The 23930-nt window shown below is 45.0% G+C and overlaps 1 protein-coding gene across 13 annotated transcripts in view; it reads left to right on the plus strand.

Moving 5' to 3' along the window:
- Positions 1 to 23930, plus strand: part of LOC132663591 (transducin-like enhancer protein 4) — a 141969-nt gene that overhangs the window by 112350 nt on the left and 5689 nt on the right. For all 13 annotated transcript variants that reach the window (XM_060610001.3, XM_060610002.3, XM_060610005.3 and 10 more), the window contains 8 exons: positions 6058 to 6177; positions 7838 to 7891; positions 8833 to 8985; positions 10266 to 10398; positions 10675 to 10868; positions 11378 to 11454; positions 20660 to 20909; positions 21991 to 22238. In XM_060610001.3, the coding sequence (XP_060465984.1) occupies positions 6058 to 6177; positions 7838 to 7891; positions 8833 to 8985; positions 10266 to 10398; positions 10675 to 10868; positions 11378 to 11454; positions 20660 to 20909; positions 21991 to 22238 (1229 nt within the window). The remainder of the gene's footprint in view (positions 1 to 6057; positions 6178 to 7837; positions 7892 to 8832; positions 8986 to 10265; positions 10399 to 10674; positions 10869 to 11377; positions 11455 to 20659; positions 20910 to 21990; positions 22239 to 23930) is intronic.

Raw genomic sequence — 23930 nt, forward strand, 5'->3', positions numbered from 1 at the left:
TTTGAGGACTAGTGAACATATCGATGGCAGGGTGACTCATGATTGAAGGGCTCCTCCTGAAGGCCCTTCTGCTTAGGATGCGGGGTGGGCAGAGTCCCTGCTGATCTCCAGCAGTACCTTGGCCTTTCTGAACTCAAGAAAGTCAACAATATTCATGTCTGTTTTAGTCATCTAGGGTTTGTTTTTTTGTTTTTGTTTTTGGCAGAGGAAATGATGCTTGAGGACTTTAGTTATGGCACCAGTGAAGGGTCAGCCAGCCTCTTGAGCCTGACTTCTCCATCCTTCCCTCCCCCACTGCCATTAACAGACTTCCTCTGAATTGTCCCTCATCTAAACTAATTCCCATACTGAATGAACTACAGTCAGACTGACAGTATAATTAATGGTCTAAACCAGGCTGGTTTTGAGAATAGAGGAGGCCTGGACAGCAGTTGTAAGGTAGGGGCAAAACCCCAGCCGGATTTTCATGGTATCCTCTTGTCCCATCATTATCCCCTTTATCTGATGGTTTTACTCTTTGGTACCAAGTAGATGGGGTGCTCGAAGGCTGTAGCTAATGAACAGACCATATCAAATGTGTTTGAGAGTTTTTGATCATGGTTCTTCAACCATTCCTTCTGGTTGGAATCTTGGAAGCGGGCAGGGACATACACCCACTGCACTTCGTGAATGGCAAGCAGCCTTAGCTTGATGTGCGTTTGAAATCAAATTAGAAAGTCCGACGTGGAGGTGGTATTTCTAGTCCTGCCTGCAGTATCGAACCAAAACCTTTACTTTGTTGAAAGGAGATGTGTTTTGGTTCGTAGCAGTCTATTGAAACCCTATCATCACAGACCATCTGTATATCTGTGCTGAGGGCTAGTGCTACACAGATGCCAAGAATAATCCTTATGTGGGGCTCCACATAGAAGGTCCACACCAGCTCTGTAGTAAATAGCATGCAGTTCTCCGTCATAGTGCCGAGTTGCTGCTGCTGAGGGGCTCAGTTCTGTGTCTGGGACCTTGCCTTGTACTTCTTTACGTAGGTTCTTTCTCCTAGTCCTCAGCGCAGCCCAGTGAGGAAATGGGCGGGGTGTTCTTGTCCCAGACCACAGAGAGACAAACTGGGCAGCATCCCCAGGGCTACACAGCTATTAAGTGGAAAACTCTAGACTCAAATCTAGACAGGCAGTCTGACTCCAGACAGATGCTATTGCCTGCTAGTAAAATCTGTGCTACCTGTTATTAAAATTAGCTAATTGTAACAACACTATTTCTTGGGGTTTTTTGGGGGGCGATGGTGTGCTTTATAGAACTCTTTGTCATACGTGGTCGTCTTTGAAGTGGCAGAGGAGTAAAGGTGAAGGGACGGGGCCATCCATTTCAATTGAGGGACGTGTCTGTTTTCCATCTGACTTGGTCAGTAATAACCTTAGTAAAGTCTTGGTTGGGTTTCAAACCAGGATCTATCATTTTTCTCATTTGAAGATAAAATATGATTTATGATGTTAGGAGTAACTCTTGTAAAGCTTACCTTTTGCTTCCAAAGCAATTGGGATCTCCATATCATAAGACTTACAGATTTTTATTATTTTTTCCTCTGGTCTTTTGTCTGCCTCCTTCCTTTTCTTTCCTTAAACATCTGCTTTGTTCTTTTTAATATCCCAACACAAGTGTTTTGTTTTTAAAAATACAGAGCTTTTGGGACGCCTGGGTGGCTCATTCAGTTAAGCGTCTGACTTCAGCTCGGGTCATGATCTCACAGTTGATGAGTTCAAGCCCCACGTCAGGCTCTGTGCTGACAGCTTGGAGCCTGGAACCTGCTTCAGATTCTGTGTCTCTCTCTCTGTTCCTCCCGCGCTTGTGCGCTGTCTCTCTCAAAAATAAATAGAGATTTAAAAAAAAAATTAAAAATACAGAGCTTTTAGTAAGCATTCACATTTAAGGTCTTTTGCCTTCGAGGCAAAAAGGCCACTTTTTCTGATTGTTATGACCCTCCTTTCTTAATGAATTTGTTGATACGTTCACATGATCAAACAAACTGTAATGAGAAAATGTTTCTGAGTTTGTAGATTTATACAGAGTCATGATGCAGCTCCAGTAAGTTTCCTGTGTAGCAAGCTAGGGGAAATCTAATGTAGGTAAGCTTGTAAAGTAGTGATAGAGAAATAGAAGTACTTCGTAGTGAAAGCATGACTTTGTCTTTACAAGTATTTATTTAACTCCTCCTGTTCACATGCTCAGCAAAGATCCAAGAGGCCTTCCAGTGGCAGAACGGTGGTGTAAGATTCGTGATGGCAGTCTGTGCCAAGTCCAATTTGATTCCAGAGCAATTATGTTATTGGAACATCGCGGATTGCTCCGGTGCCCATTGTGTAGCTTAACCTTTAAATGCTAGTGATAATTAACTACTTTATCCTTCTACCAGGAGACTCCAACATATAACTCTGTTCTGCAGTAAAATTCACAAATAAAATACTGCCCACAGAGCCAGAAACCAGCCAGTTAAGTAAAGCTGTCTGTACATGTATGTCAATAAGTAAGTATAAAGCATAAAGATAAATAAACATTACCATTTAAGTATTGATCTTTAAGAAAGCATTTCATAATTGTTTAAAAATCAATTTTTCCTTTCGGACAAAGTGGAAATGACTTTATCAGTAGAGGGTGTCAGAATCAAAAGACTCAGATTGTTGATAATCATGCACACGTAGAGTTTTTTTTCTTTCTTTTTTTTTGTAAGATATCACATGAGTCGGATGAAGGCATGTGGGAGTAGGTAGAGGAATAGAGATGAAGGAGACACAGAACTTCCCTGCTGCTAATTCCAAGGGGCGTCACTGCTCAGCTCTCACTGCAATGCATGGTTTCTTGTGGAACCGTCCAGCCTAGTGGTCTTCTGAAAGGGCATGTGTCACTTGAATTTTAGGTTAAGATTGAGGAGCACAAAAGTGATATTTGCTCATTGATGTTCAAAAACATTTCTGGGCAGTTCTCTGCTGCTCACTGTGCCGGGGGCCCCCACCCCCAAGTAAGCCACAGACCGTGGTGGGAAGTAACCTTGTAAACAAATAGCCACATATTGATTGCGAGGGCTCTACTCACTGGGTGAACAAAGTGTTAAGGGAACAAAGAGGAATGGAGTGATTAATTCTGCCTGCCAGTGTGAGCGAGCTTTAAAAGGTGACATTAGAGCTGGTTCTTAAGAATGAGGATTTCAACAGAAAGATACCGAGGGAAAATGGGCATTCTCATAAACCAGGAAAAAAGGCTACAGATACAATGAAAATGCACAGAGCACTGGGCAACACCAAGCTCGTGGCGCTGAGCTCTAAGGCCAGGGCTCTGGTTTAGGGCATGGACTGAAGGGCTTTGGAAACAGCCACGCTCAGATATGGGATTCTTGTTTTCCCCTAAGGATAGTGGGAAACCATTTGTTGTTTTTAAGGAAGACTGAGAAGTGGTTGAATCTCTCTTTGGGGAAATACGAACCCCAGAAATGTGGAGGATAGACTGGAGACAGGGGAACTAGATATGGGGTTCTGACATTAAATATGGTAGGTAGTGGCTCACAGATGATGTTTGCAGGCATGATTTTAGTGGAGTAATGGTCATAAAAACCTAGTCATGGTGTGAAAATAAAGCAGAAGCATTGAACCGAGTCTTTACAGCTTAGGAACAAGGGTTGGAACTGCGTGGAAATACGTGAAAATGAAGCAGTCCAGTTTTAAAAATTATCTGGCTTCTAATGTTTTGTTTCAGCCTTCCGCCTTACTGAGTAACGCGTGCCATCTTTTCTGCCATTAAGCTTAAGGGTGAATGAATAGGGATAGTTACAGGGTTTGATGCCTACAATTTATTGCATTCATTGAAAGCGCTGAGAGAGAATGCCAAAGGAAGGGTTTAGAGATACCCAGCCCTGTCGTTGGGAACCCACTCACTGTCCTTCTCGTCTTCCTTTGCCACCAAACCCCTACCCCCTCTCCTTCCTGCCTTTGAAGCTGGTGGTGGAGTTGCCATCAGCACAGCTGACCACTAGGGGGTGGTGTCTTGGTAGAGATACTGGCGGGGCTGGGGGGGGGGGGGCGGGGGGAGGGAAGGAAGTTAATTGGTTTTCCTCTAACAACACACTTTGAAAGTTTAGCCACAGAAGAGAATGTGGCGTTAAGGTTCGGAAGAAGTGAAATGGAATACAGGGCCACAAGTTCTGGATATCACACTCCCTCCCCCATAGTTAATTTAAAAGCCCTTATAAATGTGTATCTTTTTTTCTTTTTAAGTTTATGTATTTTGAGAGAGTGCATGAGCTGGGGGACGGGCAAAGAGAGAGGGAGAGAGAGAGAATCCCAAGCAGGCTCCATGCTGACAGGCGCTCCAGTGTTGTGTATCTTTATAATACCATCAGACTAAGATAAAGGAGGAAAAAAAAGTACAAAGGTTAGTTTTATATGAGAAGAGTAAAAGTTATCAATGAGGAAGAGCTGTACGGAACAGTTTCCTGAATTGATTCAGATGGCAAGGCGGAGATATTCTGGTGGAGATTGTTTGCTGTTCCTAAAACTTGTTTTCTTAACTCCACAAATGTTCTTTCCACCATCCAGCCTGGGTCAGTCTAGCGCACAGAGCCCTGTGCTGGTGCCCTGATGAAGGACTTGGCTTCTCTGGCCTTTACGACCTACCCTCCACAGGTCAGCCCTGCTCCCTCTCTCACACCTCACCTTCATGTCTAGCTAGCTCCTGTTGGGTCTGTCTGGAGCTGAGTCACTAGCCAGTTTGTAAGGTTGCTTCCCGCTTCCATTGACACTTTATTCATTTCTTCATATCTGGTTTTAGATACTATCTAAATATGCCTACTAGTCATACTATCTAAATATGCCTACCGGTAGCCACCTGGCCTCAATGGCAGACACATCCATTCTCTGTGCTTTCAGTGCTTATTTTTGACGTGTGGGCCTCCTCCACCTGGGACCTCTTTGGAAGGGCAGAAATGACGGACATCACCTGAACCCATACGGGTCGCTCCCGACCGTGTTCCCAAGAGGGAGGGACTGTTTTTTTCTGTTACCTGGTCCTAATGGGGGTTCCAGGGTTTCCAGAGATAAACAAAACAAAAAAAAAAGAGCAAGCTTATGAAAACTGTAGGAGTCAGAAAGGAACAAAGTGAATTTTTGCGGATGTTTTGTTTCTGTTCTTATTACTTGCCACTCTGAATCTTCCATGCCCACAAGACAAGGGACGAAGCAAAATTCTGTAAATAGGACCTTAGTGTCACATGATCGCCATTTTTGGGTGCTCAAATTCCCAAAGAGTACCTCTCTTCCCTTTTCTTTGAAGATTTACTAATTTTTCTCCAGGTTGAACTCTAATGTATTTAGTGTTTCTATAATGGCTTAAGATACTGGCTTCCCATCAGCCAGCAAACTTGGTGGGGGTGGGGGGGTGGCTTGCCTTTTTCTTCTTTCCTTTTCTTCTTCTTCTTTTTTTAGTGTTTGTTTATTTATTTTGAGAAAGAGAGTGCAAGTAGGGGAGGGGCAGAGAGGGAGACAGAGAATCTCAAGCAAGCTCCTAACTGTCAGCACAGAGCCCGATGTGGGGCTCAAAGTCAGGAACTGTGAGATCATGACCTGAGCTGAAATCAAGAGTCAGATGCTTAACCAACTGAGCCACCCAGGCACCCCATTCCTTTTTTTTTTTTTTTTTTTTTTTTCCCTATCCGCTTCCTTTCTCACTTTTCTAAAGATGCTTTGCCAGTGTAATCAACATCTCCTTTGGACCAGACCCCTTCTGTCTTCTGGATTTGCTGTCCCTGCCTCCTTTTTTATTCCTTGGCTCCCTCTGCCACGTCTCTACACGGTTCGTTCCTTTTATCCCTCATTCCCTTTTCCATTTCTCCTTGGTTTTCTCTCTACACCTCTGTTGCCTTCTTCCTTTCACCTCCTGCCTTCTCTCCCATCTCCTCCTAAACAGTTTTGCAAGTGTATACTAATGAAGAAGAGGAACATTAAGTCTTAAGTGACTGAAGAACTCACTGTTAAAGGGATGGTCATTTGTCAATGCTGCTTTCTTTTCTAACTCCAGAGTTCTTCAGTATCCCCATCAGCCAGTTTCCGAGGTGCCGAGAAGCACAGAAACTCCACTGACTACTCCTCTGATAGCAAAAAGCAGAAAACTGAAGAAAAGGAAATCGCAGCTCGTTATGTAGGTTCATTCACCTTTGCTTTGGGGGAGGCCAGTTTATTCTGCTTTTTATCAGCAGCTATTTTACCCTTTGACTGTTATCAACCACAATTAGAACACAAGAGAAAAAAAACATCTACTAGGAGAAGAAGCTAGTGATTGCATTTATAGCTGGATCTCAGTGGGCTAGCTGAAGTCCTCTGTGCGTGCAGGTCCGTGCACACGTGTCGTGAGTGAACACAGTGCTTTATCTGGAAGCTAATAGAAGACATCTTAGGTGTTCCATAATATCATTTCTATAGATGTATTTACTTCCCTCTGTGTATTTCAAGGTGGCTGGATTTTCTCTGGTCAACTAGAAATGTTAAGGAAAAATATAAAATCATAGAAAACCTGGTAAAATGCCTAAAATGAATTTGTGCTAAGGAATAAAGCAGGTTTTGTTGACTATAACTTGCAGAGGCACCCAAATGTGTGTCCAGCATGGGTGAAGCTCATTTTTCTTCGGTGACTGGCCCTCCAGGGCACATAGTGAAGGGAACAAGCTGGATGGCACTGGGGAGGATGCAGGCAGTCCCCTCTCTGCCCACTGTGGAGCTGCCCTGCAAGACTGTAGGCCTCAAAACAAGGCTGCAAGCTTGAATTCCCATGTGACATCTCCCAATTTTATTTATTTATTTATTTATTTATTTATTTATTTAAATATAATTTATTGTCAAGTTGGCTAACATACAGCGTATACAGTGTGCTCTTGATTTTGGGGGTAGATTCCTGTGATTCTTCGCTTAGGTACAACCCCTAGTGCTCATCCCAACAAGTGCCCTCCTCCATTCCCATCACCCATTTTCCCCCTCTCCCGCAATCAACCCTCAGTTTGTTCTCTGTATTTAAGAGTCTCCTATTGTTTGCCTTCCTCTCTGTTTGTAACTATTTTTTCCCCTTCCCTTCCCCCATGGTCTTCTGATAAGTTTCTCAAGTTCCACATGAGTGAAAACATTTGATATCTTTTTCTGACGGACTTATTTCACTCAGCATAATACTCCAGTTCCATCCACAGTGTGGAGGTTCCTCAAAAACTTAAAAGTAAAACTACCCTGTGACCCAGCAATAGCACTACTAGGAATTTATCCAGAGGATACAGGAGTGCTGATTCATAGGGGCATATGTACCCCAATGTTTATAGCAGCGCTTTCAACAATAGCCAAATTATGGAAAGAGCCCAAATGTCCATCAGCTGATGAATGGATAAAGAAGATGTGTATATATACACGATGGAATACTATTTGGCAATGAGTAAGAATGAAATCCCAATTTTAAAAGAGTAGCTACTTACCCACAAAAACACTGAGAGAACAAATCACACACAACTATAGGCTGGATTTAGCCGGCCGTGCTAACTTCTGCTCTGGAGTAACAAGCAAGCCATAAGCTTCAGTTTGTTGTGTGTTGTTTTGTTTTGTTTGTTTTTTTACCTGTGAAGCGGAATTATCATATTACCTCCCTTATAATTATCATCACCATGAGGATTAAAGAACATAGTACATCGTTAAGTGTTTAGCCCCGTTTGGCGCAGTTCATTTCTGTAAGATGTGAGGAATTAGTCTGGACTCATCTAGGGTAAATCTGTCCTTTGTGCCTGTGCACTGGGGAAGGAGGTAATGCTTGTCCATTGTCAATGCAGGACAGCGACGCTGAGAAGAGCGACGACAACTTGGTGGTTGACGTTTCCAATGAGGTACGTTCAACCTCCTGCTCTCACCCGCTGTCCCAGTGACTCGTGCCCAAGCAGTTAGTGTGCAGAGTGTGTGCCTAGTTTCTAAAGGGACCCGCTTTTTGTTTACGTGAAGAATTTATGCATTACTAGTTTTCTGTCTTAATCCTTTTTGTATTGATATTCTTTTCCATGAAGTATCAGTGCCTTTTGCTATCACCATGAATGCACACCAGACCTCTGTGGTCAGCCTGCAGGTCTCGCAGACAGGCAGCTTGCAGATGTGTAGGGTACTGATTCTTGTTTTCAAATAAGTACAGCTGACCCGGGGACAATGCAGGTGGTGGAGGGGGTGTTTAGGGGCGCCAGCCTCCCGCATATTAAAAGTCCACATGTAACTTGCCTTTTTTTTTTTTTTTTTTTAATTTAAGTATATAGTTAGCCCACAGTGTTCTATTAGTTTCAGGTGTACCACGTAGTGATTCAGCTAGTCTACACATGATGCTGCCGTGTAGAACTTTGGTTCCGCCAAAACTTAGCCTGCTTTTGACCTGCAGCCTTACTGATAACATAAACAGTCGATTGACACATATTTTGTGTGTTATATGTGTTACATACTGTATTCCTACCATAAAGAAGCCAGAGGAAAAAAATGTTAAGAAAATCATAAGGAAGAGAAAATGTGTTTATAGTACTGTACTGTTAATTTATCAAAAAAAAAATCTGCATATAAGTGGACCTGCACAGATCTGCCCCCATGTTGTTCAAGGGGTGACTGTACCATAAATCTTGTATTTTCTTTGAGCTCAGTTCCAGGTATTTTCTTGAGCAACTTGGTGAGTCTTTTATTATCTATTACAGAACATTGTGCACTTCCCCACGCTCTCCGCTAGAGACGTCCACACCCAAGTACTCCAACCTTGTAAATGTGCCGTCCTGCATTAATGCCCTTCGTTCCTTTGTAGGATCCATCTTCCCCTCGAGGGAGCCCAGCACATTCCCCGAGGGAGAATGGTCTGGACAAGACGCGCCTGCTCAAGAAAGATGCCCCCATCAGTCCAGCGTCTATCGCATCCTCCAGCAGCACCCCTTCCTCCAAATCCAAAGAGCTTAGCCTTGTAAGCTGGTCTTCGTCATCTTTCTCGGCGTTGCCTCTTTCGAGATGGTTGGCTTTGATTATTGAAAATTTTCTATTTTTCATATTTTTCTATAGGACTCTTATTTCTAAATATATATATGTGTGTGTGTGTGTGTGTGTGTGTGTGTGTGTAAACATACATAGTTTTGTTTTTTTGTTTTTTTTTTTTCTACCGGGTATTCAAGTTTAATCGACAAAAGTACTTTTGGAGCAGAATGGGTTTACTGACTTACCAGTGATAGATGTGTGTTTTATGACTCTTTTTGCAAGGATAGGGGAGGGATATGGGGAAATTGAGTGAAACGTGTCTTAGGGAAGATGAAGAAATACACTCTGGGGTTACAGGGATGGTTTTGTCACCTATGGTTTACGGTAAATTTCGTTTTTGGCTTAGATGTGATTTTGTTGCTAGCTTTGTTTGAATTACCAAGCTATATACGACTGCAATAATTTTCCCTTCCTATCTAAGAAGTAATCTGTCATTTACAAAAGTCTACCTTGACTCACACCACAAATCATGGATGCAAAAATGAAACTGCTTGCAAGTCAGGATAATCTCTCCATACCCCCTTCTTCTGTGGCTGTGTAGTTAATTGCATTTTTTGTGTAGTATGTCTTCCTTTTTCCTCACCAGTTTTTTCCTTGTAACATAACGTTAAAAAAAAAAAAAAAAAGACAATTCAGTTTTCATCTAACCTCTGAGTTTACAGCTAAAGGAAAGAAAATTCCTCAGTGTGTCCGCAACCTAGGGGATGTGTCTGGCACAGGGCTATGTTAAATTCTTTTTTTCTGTTGTTTCCTCCTGGCCTTCTTGTATTGGCAACTCCTCTGTGCTGATCTCTGTGACAGTTCAGGCTTGGGTCTGTTTTAACGGGACCCGTTAGCCAGGAAACCTTGTGACGTGAGCAGTCCACCAGGAACCCAGCTCAACCAGCTTTAAATCAGAGCAACCAGCAAGCGGTCGGTCACAGTCAGGACATCACAATTTGTCAGCGTCTGTCTGGCTCAGACCAGTTTCCTAGAAATCATCTACTCTGCCCTAAATTCGGCTTCAGTTTATGTCCTCCTGAACATTGGTTTTATGAACTCGGTGAACTCGTTTTGTTTGTTGGTTTGCTCCTTTTAATTATGAAAGTGAAGGCCCAAGCTGAAGAACCTTTTCCATTTTTTTCTTCCTTCTGATTTGCCTTTTTAAATGTTTAACATCATTGTTAAAACTGTGCTCTAATTGGCACTATATTCTATTCCATCTCTTGTTAGAATGAAAAATCTACCACTCCTGTTTCAAAATCCAATACCCCTACTCCACGAACCGATGCACCCACACCAGGCAGTAACTCCACTCCCGGATTGAGGCCTGTGCCTGGAAAACCACCAGGAGTCGACCCCCTGGGTTAGTAAGAAGAAAGGTTTTCTGTATATTTATGCTTCTTGTTTTTAAAGAAGTTAAAGCAATTTAAAGAGTGCAGTACCTTCAGAGCAGTAATGACCAGCATTGTAAGGTTGTTAGAATTATTTAATCTGAACCTTGATGCCTTTTGGCTTTTGAGAATATTACAATAAGTTCATTTGAATCCTGGCTCCTTTAACGTGTGTATTAACATTTTACTAACTTACTGTTATCTGTGTTCTTGGTTTTTCTCTTCCCTCCTTCCGTTTCGGTCTGTAGCCTCAAGCCTAAGGACCCCGATGGCAGTCCCTTGTCCATACCCAACCCCGTTTGGGATCGTGCCCCACGCTGGGATGAATGGGGAGCTGACCAGCCCAGGCGCTGCCTACGCTGGGCTGCACAACATTTCTCCGCAGATGAGCGCGGCGGCCGCTGCCGCCGCCGCCGCCGCCGCCTACGGGAGATCCCCAGTGGTACGCGTGTGGCCCTTACAGAATCAGGCTCTTCCTCAGCCCGTGGGATTGCCAGACAGATTTGTGAATGTGGTCTATATAAGTGGAGGTATTTGTAAGGGGACCTGTCATACTTGTAAATTAAACTGCATGCGGTTCTGTCGTGAGATCCATTTTCTTTCCTAAGGTGAGGAACTGTCTTTGTTATTTTATGTTTTCTTTTAATTTTAAACCCCCAAGAGCAGAGCAAATAATAATGAATGCACTGAACCCTTTGTTTCCATCATAAGCTTCAAAACTTACACAAATAATTTTTTTTCATGTATGGTTCACCCCCCCCGCCCCCCCAATAGATTACCACTAAAATCATAAACGTCCTCTCTTTTCCCCAGTAGATGTTGCTGCATATATATTTTTAAAATCCTATTTTAAAGGCTGTGTTCTCCCAGGATTTAGGGAGATAGCGGGTAGGCTGAGATGAGTTCATGTAACCGTGCTTGTTTTTGTTGTCTTGCCTGGGAAAATTGCAGGTTGGGTTTGACCCACATCATCACATGCGCGTGCCAGCAATACCTCCAAACCTGACCGGCATTCCGGGAGGAAAACCGTGAGTACCCCTGTGCCTCGTGCCCACTGGGCCCCGGGCCCCTGCCCGCCCTTCAGACTGAGCACTGCTAGGCAGTGTGGGGGAGTTCTTGAGGCTCACGCTTTTGCCTTGCGAAGAATTTTCCATTTTCTCTTCACCCAAGGAAAGCAGTAATGAGGTGGGGTTTTGTATTTTCAATTTAAAATCTGGAGCTTCTAATATGGAAATGCAAATTACCGAAGCATCTCCAGCAGTCAGGTCTTCTCCACGTCTGTTACTGAATTCTTTTGTTGCCTTGAAAAAAAGCGTCTTATGTGCAAACCTGGATGCTCACAATTTGAGCGTGTTGGGAAAAGATGTGCCAAACTTCAAAGGCTGTGAAAAGAAAGAAGTGTGGTCTTATGCTCAGTTGTGTTTGTGGAAAAGGTGGCTTGCTCATTTGGCTTCTTGTCCCGTGAGCGAGGTATTTGTAGCATCCGTATTCACAGGCCCCTTGGGTTACGAAGGCAAAACGCACACATCGGTTTTTCTGGCCTCTTGTATGTGCCACTCTCTCGCCTTATCTCATTCCACGTCCTTCATTTCAGTCCAGCTTACCTTTTTCTTACTACCTGTGCACGGTTCTCTCTGCTCTCTGGCTTCGTCTTCCGGGTACAAAGACTTTACTGTGAAATAACACTGGCTCCTTCCTTAAAATCGCAGCCTGCTTCCTCCGTCCTCTCTTGGGGAAGCATCCCCGCGGACCCTCCCCGCCTTATTAGTCACATGTGTGTATTTACTCTCACGGCTCTTTGTGCTGGCCGCCTCTCTCACGCTCCACGCCGTGCACACGCTGCTTCCCCGGGCTGCTGCTTTCTCACAGCCCTCTCCTGTCCACACGTGACCCTCCGTTGCAGCTAAGTCCCTTCTCCCAGAGGCTTTCCCGGTGGCTTGCCTGCCTCGGGGCATTTGCTCTTACTGGAAGGCCTGCAGTGCTTTTTCTGTGGCTTATGGTCTCAACTTCAAGTGTCTGCTGAAATGTCACTTATTAGAGCGTTCTGCCCTGACAGCCCTATCTAAAATAGCATCCATCGCTCCCTTACTCTCCCCATCACTGTTCTTTTCAACTGCTCGCCTTTTTTATGCTTGTCTGTAGGCATCATCTGCCTCTCCCTGCTTGAATGGAAGTTCCGTGAGAGCAGAGCAGAACGCTTTACTCTTCAGTTACAGAAGTAGCTCCAGTGCCTGAAATGGTACCTGGTTCCTAGTTGGTGCTCACAGTATATAGTTTTTAAATGAGTGAATGAATGGGGGCGCGGGGGAGAGAGAGAGCACAAGTGGGCCAGCCGGTCTCTTTCTTCTCTGATCTCCCATTGCTTCTTTATTCACTCCTGTACACTCAGGCACTTAGTTTTCACCTTGTTGTTTCCCATGCGTAATTTACTTCTGTCCAGATCTGTGCTAAACTTCCCCGTTGCATCAGACACAATGCTGGCTCCATAGCCAAGTTGCTCCGTAAATATTTGACTGATTAATAAGGGAGGCAAAGCAAATTAGACTTTGAGTTCCCTGAGAATCGAAGGTATAAATACCCATTACCATAAAATTCTGTGTGCCTGCCTGTGTTCTGCAAATAGTTGTTGATTGACTTACAAGTCTTGTTGACTAAGAACTCTGATGTATTTGAAGGTGAAAATTTGGTGTATTTCAAGCAGTGACTAAATAACAAGGTCATAGGATTAATCAAATAACTCCAGTACCTGTGAGTCCCATATGAACCCATGGAGATGGGAGAGGTTTTTGTAGGGAAAAGGTGTGATCCCAGGTTCAAGTACCGCACAGTCACCACTTGGTTAACTAGCTGTTGCACCGGAGCTGGAGTATCACCGTGGGAACAGAAGAGCTGGTTCTTCTTGGCTCAGCTGCTGCCCAGGGGCCATGGCGGGGAGACGGAGGTGTGTCAGGAGTATAGAAAGAAGATGCCCGTCTTGGTTTAGGTTTGGGCCGTTGCAACCACTGTCGAGTTAGAGCTAATCTGATTGAGGAGGCACTTCGGAGCCTTAAGCTGGGCTCCTTTCCTTCCCCTCATTTTGATTCTTAGCATTGTACAATTGTTGGGATCCTTTGGGGCAGATTGATGGCTTTGAGGATGGTTGTGAAGTTTTGTTCCTGGGGGTGATAGAGCCACATCCAGTGCAATTGGCAAATGACATTAGGAGTCCCAGAGAGAGCAAGGTGTGGTCAGCAGAGCGAGTTGTGGAGTGTGACAGATGAAAATTTGAATTCTTACTCTGCCAGTGGGCAACCTTGGGATAGTTGGTTAACTTTGTGAGCTCATCTGTAAACCAGGGGTGGCACCTCCCTGACAGGCAGGGCGTCAGGATGGAGGAAGATAAGATGTTGTACGTTTAGCACCGTGTTTGGTATAGGGCCGCAGTTCAGTCAGTTGCAGCATCATTTCCTGGTTAGCTTTGCCCCAAGGTATTATCAGTTTTTCAGCGGCTTCTGCAATAGAACATATTGTAGCGGGCAGAAGTGGCCCAAGATGATTAGATTGAGTAAATTAGACTCCACATCCCTGTCAATTGGTGCCTCTTTATACAAGAGGGCATCAAGACATGTAAATTCACGTTCATGTATGCATATAGAGATAATATATTTTTATTACAGATTTTTTACCGAAGAAATGATTGTAACAATTAGGTGGCTCTTCAGATCTTAAGGTACAGAATTGTGAAACTTTGTTTTGTGCTTATTTTTCAACAGAAGCAACTCATATTTTTGTGCTAGAGCACAAAACATAATAAATCACCTAAAGGCTTTTCCCCTACCACACACACAAAGTAAATGGCCTTTCTCCAGACAGACTTAAAACAGTCGTGTATCTCTATCCTAATTATTTTTACAGAATGAGTTGCTAGATGTTATCAAAAGTTATAATTAAATGCATGTTCCAAACTAATGAATAAAGTAGCTTTTCTCGAATAATTCACATTGGGTCCTCTTGTCTGTTCTGGTGAATTCGCAGGAGTTCCACTCAATATGTAATTAGAACGACAACATAGTTTAATTTCAACATAAGCCCAAAACGGACTTTTTCCCTCACCTGCTACTTGAAGGAGGCATCTGTAAATATATACAACTATTCAGTCAAAACCCTAGTACTAATTATATCATGAGTTTATGGCATGTGAATGTAGCTGTGACAGAAGACCTCAGGTTTATGGGTTTTAGGCTGCTCACAATTCAGAAATCTTTCCCTGTTGTTGTATTTGTTTGTTTTTATAAAAGCGGGCTTTTTCAAGATAGGAACAATGCTTGACACACAGTAAGCCACCAACAAGTATTTGTTGGTCGGCTAACCTACTAGTGGGTTCATATGCTACTTAGAACCTGATTTTCTGTCATACTTCATAAAGTTCAGTGGCCAGACCTTTTGTTGTGAATTCAAGGCCTAGTCCTGTCTTGTGAGACCTTGGAAACTTGAAGTGTTGCAAAGTATGAGAAAGATAAGTGCGCCGTTACAAAACTGGGCCTTTTAGAGAGGGTCAGGGAGGTGGGGGTGGGAAGGCCAGGGACCTTCTTTAAATATGCTGCTTTTTCCTAGAAAGGTAGTGATTCGGATTAAATAGCATCTTCAGCGCACAAGTTTTAAAAAGAGCCACTTGCAGATGCCTTGACTGTTGGAGGTATATAGTTCTGTCAGAAAGTCCAAGCTGCTTCTGTTCTCCTTACAGTCTTCCTTAGCCATCCTTAGTTCTTAGTGCTTTTGCCTGCTGCGCACACATGTGCGTATGCGTGTGTGTGTGTTTTGGAAGAGTGCGGGTCACCGTATTCTCTGGTGCCCTGTACCCTCTCCCTCCGGCCCTACGTTGCTACTAAATGGCCGGACATCTCGGACATCTTGAGTGTGTTATTCGCACGTCAGGTTCATCGTATCACGATGCTTCCCCACACTGGGTCTTCCTCCCGAATTGCTCATCAGGACTACTGGCATTCTGGTTCTTGTTTCCTAAGCTCAGAAACTCAGTTATTGGCTCCCTCCTCACATCTCATTCATTATGTCCTACAGAATTTTATATCCGCTGTTACTGTTAGTGTGGCTTCCTTAGCCTAGCCTAGTTCAGGTCCCCCACTGCCTTGCATCTAGATTATTGGAATAATTGTCTCTTACTTCTCCTACCCATGTGTTCCTTGCTGTCAAATTTATTCTGTCAGTTGCCCCAGTGATGTCCTACCTGTTCTCGCTCGAAAAACCCTGTGGTGAGGGGCGCCTGGGTGACTCCCATCGGGTAAGTGTCCAACTCTTGATTTTGGCTCAGGTCATGATCTCACGGTGGTTGAGAGCAAGCCCTGTGTTGGGCCCAGTGCAGAGCATGGAACCTGCTTGGGATTTTCTCTTTCCCTCTCTCTCAAAATAAAAAATGAACTTCAAAAAAAAAAAAAATAAAAGAATTTAGTGAATTCTGTTTGTCGAGTTGTCTGGCTGGCATTCTAGGCCCTCCCCTTTATAGCGTTAGGTGTCGATACATTGAGTTTCTATACATATAGATACATATCAATATATATACATGTATGTACACATTTGATCAGACTGTACTCGGGCCAGCTCCCTCAACCACTCCTCTGTGTAATCATTATTAAATAAATGAATCCTTGGATTAAAACCAGTCCAGCAATTTCCATCATTGTACCTTCTCCTTTTAGAGCCCTTGCTCTCTGCCGTTTCCACCCCTGGAATTGTTTTTCTGTCTTCCTCCCTCTTTGGTGAGATCCTTCCATTCCACAAAACCCATCTCTACTACCGTGTCACTATTGAAATGTCAGCTTTGTCTTTTCTTTTTGAACCACCACAGAACCTATATTTCTTATCTTCCGCCTGGTATTGTGCTCACTTCTATGCTTTTCTCATCATACTTCCTAGATTAGAAGCCCCTAGTGGGCAAGACCAGTGCCTTCCCTGATTTTGTATTCTTAGCATGATGTCTGTATCCAAGCATGTGGCTAAAAGGTCCTTACTGATGAAATTAATGAGACAGAGAAAGAATAGTGCTTCAAGCCTGGGTTTCTCTGAGTTTTAGAAAGATTGGCTTTCAGTACACATTTCAGTACACCTTGCTAGCTACACATCAAAGAGTTTGCTGAAATCTGATAAGTGTGTACTAGAGTTTTATCGTTTCCAGTCTTGAGTATCTTACGTGTGCTAACAGCAAACAGAGGACCATATTATATCCTTAACACAAGTAGGTTCTTGAAATTCTTCTTAAAGGATCTCCAGGAACATAGTAGGTGTTCACAGAGTGGTCACGGTTGAGTTGAAGAATGTCCTATCAAAAACCTCAAAAGAAGTTGTGTGCCTAGTTTCTTAACTATTTTAATTCTCAAAGCTCTTTAAAAACCATTTAGTGATACTAGAGAGGAGAGAAGGGATGGCTTTTCAAGTAAATTATCATTAAGAATGTATAACACCATCTAAACTTGGAATAACCTTCCCCTGCCTTCTTTTAAGATTTAGTCTTCATGACCTCTTTAATTGCTAAATCAATTAGCCTTTTCCTCCTTCGTCATCCCTCAGAATCTCAGCCTTTCTCTCCAAGTATTGCTGCCTTTCCCTCCTTGCCTGATTGACACCCAGCTCTCTCCCAAGGGGAGCCTCTCTGAGGGGATGCCCCTTCATTTGTTTCATATCCCAAAATCCTCAGGGCCAGTGGTGGGGTAATAAAGGCTGTCATCACCCTGCACCCCTTGCAGTGTGTTCTAGAACCGAACTCCTTTACCTTTTTGGGAAAACTCTAACCCTTTCAGGCTTGTGCGATTGGATTGTACCCTCCCCCCCTTCCACCTTGTTGGGGGATTTTCCCAGTTTATTAAAGACTGGACCCTTGGCTTAGGGTCTTCCTCCACTCGGAACCTGCCATCATCCCAGGTGACTCTGGTGTTCACAAGGTCAACCCCCAGTAACCTCGTGTCGTGGCTTGGACCATGTCCCCTCTAGCTTCTCCCTTTGAGTTCAGTTACCTACTTACAGGGTCACAAGGAAGATGTCGTCCCTGCCCCTCCCTGTGTCATCTCCAGAGTCCCAGTGTCCCATCCAGCACACCCTTCTCTACCTCCACCTGGCCAGAGTGATCTTTTGCATTGCAAATCTGTTCCCAGCTGTCTCACTGTCTCCCAAACCCTAGCCACTGGCTTGTCCCTTAGATCACTGCACAGAACTCCTGTCTGGTTTCCCTTTTTCTGTTGTGCCCCCTACAATCCGCTCCTCACCCAGCAGCCAGAACGGCACTTGAAAACATTAACTGAATCCTGCCACTCCTGCCCCTGAGTCTCCTGTGACTTCCCCTTCTGCCCAGAATAACACCCACACTCCTCTTCACAGCCTGCCGGGCCCTTTTTAACGCTGCCTTCCCGTCTCCAGCCTGCCCCTCTCCACTGAGTACACGCGAGCATTCCCACTTGGTTCTGCTTCAGGCACTGTGTCTTGTTCCTCTTCCTGGCACGTTACCCCCTCGATGTGTGCAGGGCCTGTGTCCTTCCTTCATGTCTGTGCTCGTACGCTGCCCCAGACCTGTGCAGCTCGTGTGTGTGTGTGTGTGTGTGTGTGTGTGTGTGTGTGTGTCGGCATCTGATGGAGTCTGAGGTTACTGATTTATCTCCTTATATATGATGTCTGCTTTCCATTCTAGATGTGGGCCTGGAGGATAGGGACTTGGTCTACTTTATTCACCTCTGATTCCCCAGCACCTGATAGCACCTGGTTCATACTAGGCACTTAATTAATAGTTTCCGAGTAGATAATAAGCATTCGGTCTCACTCTGGCCTTCATGTTTGTCACACACCTCCTCACACCGTCTTCTTTACACCATTTCCTCACTCTGTCAGATTGTCACGGTACCATGCACTTCCACTGTTCATAGCATTGACCATCTAACATTTTAATACTTCTCTATGTGAATATCTCATTAATGAACCTGCCCCTCTGCCTACCTGCCGCCCACTCTCCCCAGGCCGTAACCTCAGGAGAACCGGGCATATGGCTTTTTTCTTTCTGTTGTAACCCCAGTCCGGCCAGCGTGGTGCTTGGTGTGCTGGGTACACAAGAAGTACGAGTTGAGGGGCCCCTGGGCGTCTCGGTTGGTTAAGCATCCAACTCTTGGTCTCAGCTTAGGTCATGATGTCGTGGTTCCTGAGTTTGAGCCCCATGTCGGGCTCCATGCTGACGGTACAGAGCCTGCTTGGAATTTTGTCTCTCTCAAAATAAAGAAACTTTAAAAGTCCGTGTTGAATGGTTGAATCTCTTTGATTGACCATCCTCTCCTCCCCGACCTCGATCATCTCTCTCAGTTATCCACGTCTCTGACTGCTCTTGCTGGTCAAGGTTTTGTAGACGGAAGCATTCCTTTAGATCCTGCATGTAGTCTGTTGACTGCGTAATCTGCCGCAAGATTATTGTTTCTGTTCCCTTAGTTTCAACTGTCACTTTTAGTCGATAAGCACGCACAGGGGCTCCCTGGTGGCTCAGTTGGTTAAGCGTCTGACTTCATCTCAGGTCATGGTCTCACAGTTCGTGGGTTCAAGCCCCACTTAGGGCTCTGGGCTGACAGTTCAGAGCCTGGAGCCTGCTTCAGATTGTGTCTCCCTCTGTCTCTGCTCCTGCCCTGCTTGCGCTCTGTCTCTCTCTCTCTCTCTCTCAAAAATAAACACTAAAAAAAAAAACTTAACACATTGTCCTTCTAACCTAACCTCTCTCCTGAATCACATTACTTGACTTCCTTCTGAGTTGTTAGGGTTCCTGACTGCCCTCACGTTAGAGAAAACCAAACCATTTTCCTCCCTGCGTGCATACCTTTCAGTCATGATTCCCTGACACTTGACTGATGTATCGTGGGCTACCTAAGTCATCTGGGTTCCAAGCTTTAGAGCCCTCCTCAGTGCTTCTCTCTCGGGTTGCACCTCCTATGTATCTCCCAAGTCCTTTTGATTTGACAAGGCAATGTCTTCTGTCTCTTATCTTCCTAGTTTCCTGCTTCCTTCCCCCTCAGCAATCTGACCTACTACTTTTCTTCTACAACCCAGTCCTGTGCCTTTCTCTGTTGTTCACAGAGAAAGAAAAAGCCCTCCACTACCTGGCACCACATCTTCCACGGCCACATGTTCGCATCATCCTTTCTGAGGACACTCAGGGCCCCTCAGTAACGGGCTGCATTTTGATGAATTTAGGTGACTAGGCTGTAGATTTTTGCATTGAGGAACCATAAACTGGCTTGATTCTAAAACTTCCCTGATCAGTCCAAGCTCCAATCCTTTGTGTACCCACAGACGCTTTCCCCGGGTACGTCTTTTGTTAACTTCTTTCTATAAACAGAGCGCATTCCAAAGCTTCACGCCAAAGTAGAATGACATAATTTCCAAAATGAGCTATCGCCTGTGGTAGAGGATGGGTCCAGCCCTCTCCCCCCAGCCCCTGCTTCACAGTAGCCTCACTGAGGCGCCCTTCCTAACCTCTGCACCCTAAAAACAGGGGTGTGTTGAGGGAGATGTTCTAACTTAAGTTGCATTTTGGAACCAAATGCTTTCCCATATAGAGCTTTTCCTGGAAATGAACTAGAAAAGGAGCTGCCGATAGGTGCTCACAAGGTCGGCGTCTGTGGTGGTCACACAGGGTACCTTTTCAGGTTCCAGCTCCCTTGGGAATTACTTGAATTAGTGATGGTCAAGTCTGTGGTTTGTGTGTAGGGCACGTCAGTCATTTCACAACGTAGGCCTAGATGCTCTTAACTCCTTAAAGCTTGATAACTTGGGCTTATTGATCCCCATTAGTAAACCACTTGATCGAATTGAGAGACAGGCAGAATCTTCTCACAGGCTTCTGAATGACCCATAGCAGAAAGCGGTGCAGGTTTGCTGAGCACCCTGAAGGAGTAGGTGTTATGCTAGACGTTGGCTGTCCTGTTTAATTCTCCAGGAAGTGTGGGTAGCATGCTCCCCCTTTTGAAGTTTAAAACTGAGGTTCAGAAAGGCTAAGTAACTACTTAGGTCACACAGCAGCTAGTGAAGGGTCGGCATAGAGCTAGCTCTGTGACTCTGAAAATGATGTTCTTTCTACTATAGTAGGTAAATTTGATTTCTTTGCAAATCACAAGTAGCACCACAAATGTTTTATTTTTCATCTCGTTACGATGATCAGTTAAGTAACATTTTTTGCATTCCCCTCTTCCTATTTTTTTCTCCTCCCCACTACCATAGAGCATACTCCTTCCACGTCACCGCGGACGGTCAGATGCAGCCCGTCCCTTTCCCCCCCGACGCCCTCATCGGACCCGGCATCCCCCGCCACGCACGCCAGATCAACACCCTGAACCACGGGGAGGTGGTGTGCGCGGTGACCATCAGCAACCCCACGAGACACGTGTACACGGGCGGGAAGGGCTGCGTCAAGGTCTGGGACATCAGCCACCCCGGCAACAAGAGCCCCGTGTCTCAGCTCGACTGTCTGGTGAGCGAACTTGATGCAGAAATAGGATGGGACAGTGAGAGACTTGGGTGTACAAGCAGCACACGGAGTTGATCTCGAGTGGGTAGTTGTCCTCACCGCTTGGTGGCATTTCGCGTGGAGGTTCAGAGTGCTGCTGAGGAGGCATCTTTCAGTTCCCCAGGAGGCATCTTTCAGTTCAGTCAGCAGGTCTTGGTGGCACGTGCCCCAGGGCATCTTCCATTCACCCGGCCCAGGGCACGGGCACCGACCCGCCACCTGCTTTCCTGTCTGGTAAGGGAGGTGAGGAAAAGTCGAAGCCCGGGAGGGTTTCTGTGAGCATGCTCCTGGCTCTCTCAGTCTGTCACATTGTGAGACGAGACTAGAGTACCCCCTTAGCTGTCTCCTGGGCACCTGCCCCTGTGTTGTGTTTGAAACCTCACTTGGACGTTCTTCCTTAGACCGGCGGTAGCGCTCTCGCCGCAGCGCAGTGTTAGGTCCGCGTCACATGCCTGACGCACACAGCATTCCCAGAGCCTAACGAGCTGGAAGGGGCCTTTTTTTTCCTGTCCCTTAACAGTCCTCGATGGGGTCTTGCCCCCGGTTGATGATGCTTGATCAGCCCCGGCCGCCCGTCAGCCAGCTAACGCAGGCCGGAAGGGAGGAGACTCCACGTCTCTGACCCCTGACCCTCTGGCGGTGGCAGGAGGACCTTTCACTGGCCAGGTTGAGTGTGCCAGGGGACCCAGGTCCCCAGATGTGGCTGCTCCGGGATTGTGAGGGCCCCCGCGTTGTGTGCATGTGTCTTTGTGTGCAAATGACGGAGGCAGCTGGGTGATTTGGTGGTGGTGGGAGTTGGGTCTAGATCTTTGCATTTTCATGCTAATTAAGATTAAATATCTCAGCACTAAATTTGTAGATCAAGTTTAAGTACTTCCCTAATTTCATGTAATTTTCTAGCATTAATCCACTTTATCATTGTCATAAGTAAAAATGGCTCATTAAAACCAGGAGGGAACACAATACTTTTATGGATTTCTGCTCTCATGTTAATGCTGTTTTCCTTTCCTCATGAGTGATCTCTTGATGGTTTTTGTCTCTACAGAACAGGGATAACTACATCCGTTCCTGCCGATTGCTCCCTGACGGTCGCACCCTCATCGTGGGAGGGGAAGCCAGCACTCTGTCCATCTGGGACCTGGCGGCTCCGACCCCGCGCATCAAGGCGGAGCTGACGTCCTCGGCCCCTGCGTGCTACGCCCTGGCCATCAGCCCCGACTCCAAGGTCTGCTTCTCGTGCTGCAGTGACGGCAACATCGCGGTCTGGGACCTGCACAACCAGACGCTGGTGAGGTGAGTCGGCAAGATCCCTTACCAGGGCACGAGGGGAGCCGATTTTACCACTCTGGGCCAAAGAGTTGTGTGCGTCTAAAAAGATGAAATAACAATTACCGTACTAAAAAGTGTTAGGAACAGGCCTCTTTTAAGATGCTGGAAACAAATTAGTAATGTAGAATCTTATTTTCTACACTTCTGATCTTAAAAAATGAGGGCTTGTTTTCTTTCTTTGCTTTTTTTGGATGTTATCCTGAGCATCACCAACTTGGGTTTTTAAAAAATGAGGTCATTTTTACATAATTAATGTACATAATGTTCCCATGACCTCATGAGCTCGTTAGACATCTGTAATTTGCCATCTGTGCTTGCTAACCAGCCATTATTGTGGATAGACACTCACTGAGAAGATTCACAGCGCATGGCACTGTCCTTTGTGCCACGTGTAGCCCACACATTCATTCGTTCAGCAGATAACCATCGAACACCTACCATGGGCCCAGGCTTTGTGCTACTTGCTCTGAAATGGTCTAGATTATCTGTAGTCCCACGTTGGAGGATGGATAGATGCACTGAGATGTCTGTTTTAAGAAGTGAAATTGTATAGGGTTGGCGTTGATAGGTAAAGCCCTGAAATGAGTCTCCAGATGTCAGCACCCACAAGAGCAGGAAGCAAGAGGTGTGATCCGCCGAAGGGTGTGAGAGGATTGTAATCAAGCCTAGCTGTGAGTTCGAGGGAGTGTGTCAGGAGAAGAGGCCTCCACTGTCCATCCGTCAGATATTTTGCAGGACTGAGCTCTAAGTATGATTCCAAAAACAAAGTAGTTGTCATTTGTTTCATCTTGGGTAAGGCTCTTACAAGAAATTGCTTCTGATCTCTCCTTCCCCCAGTGTCTTTTGTACATTCCACCAGCTCCTGGGGCAGCTGAACCACACTGCGTTTCTTTCCATGTGCCTTACCTGAGAGCATGGCCGTTTTGTCTTACGTGGCCTCGTACAGTTGCATTGTTGTGCCCTGGCAAAATTCGCTCTTGCCGCTCCCTTGCCCTCCTCATAGCTTTTGTAGAAGGGAAGATGTTCCTGACTTCTTAAATTCTTTCCTTCGGGGGCGCCTGGGTGGCTCAGTCGGTTAAGCGTCCGCTTTCAGCTCAGGTCACGATCTCACGGTTTGTGAGTTCGAGCCCCCCCGCGTTGGGCTCCGTGCTGACAGCTCAGAGCCTGGAGCCTGCTTTGGGTTCTGTGTCTCCCTATCTATTTCTCTGCCCCTACCCCTGCTCATGCTCTCTTTCTCTCTCAAAAATAAATAAATGTTAAAAAAATTTTTTTTAATTCTTTCCTTCATATCACAATGATATAATAGGTCTTAAAGTATTTTTGGTTAGTGCATATACATGTAGCTGTGTGTTCTCTTTTGTTTACTTGTGTTGGAGATTTTTTTTCCCATTGGTTATATTAATCGTTTTTTGGTATGAAGAGTACTTCCTAAGTATTCAGAAATAAAAAGTGCAGGAAATACAACATCTTAACTAAACTTCAGTCTATGTATATGCTTTATTATTACTTTGAATAATTAGAAAATACAGTAATTCCAAATGAAATCTATAAGACTGGCAATGATATTGCTCCCTGAGGAATTCTAAATTTTTTTATTGAAGTATAATTAACACTCAGTGTTATATTAGTTTCAATATGCAAAATAATGATTCACCA

Source organism: Panthera onca, chromosome D4 (assembly GCF_046562875.1).
Source record: "Panthera onca isolate mPanOnc1 chromosome D4, mPanOnc1 haplotype 2, whole genome shotgun sequence".
Lineage (NCBI taxonomy): Eukaryota > Metazoa > Chordata > Mammalia > Carnivora > Felidae > Panthera > Panthera onca.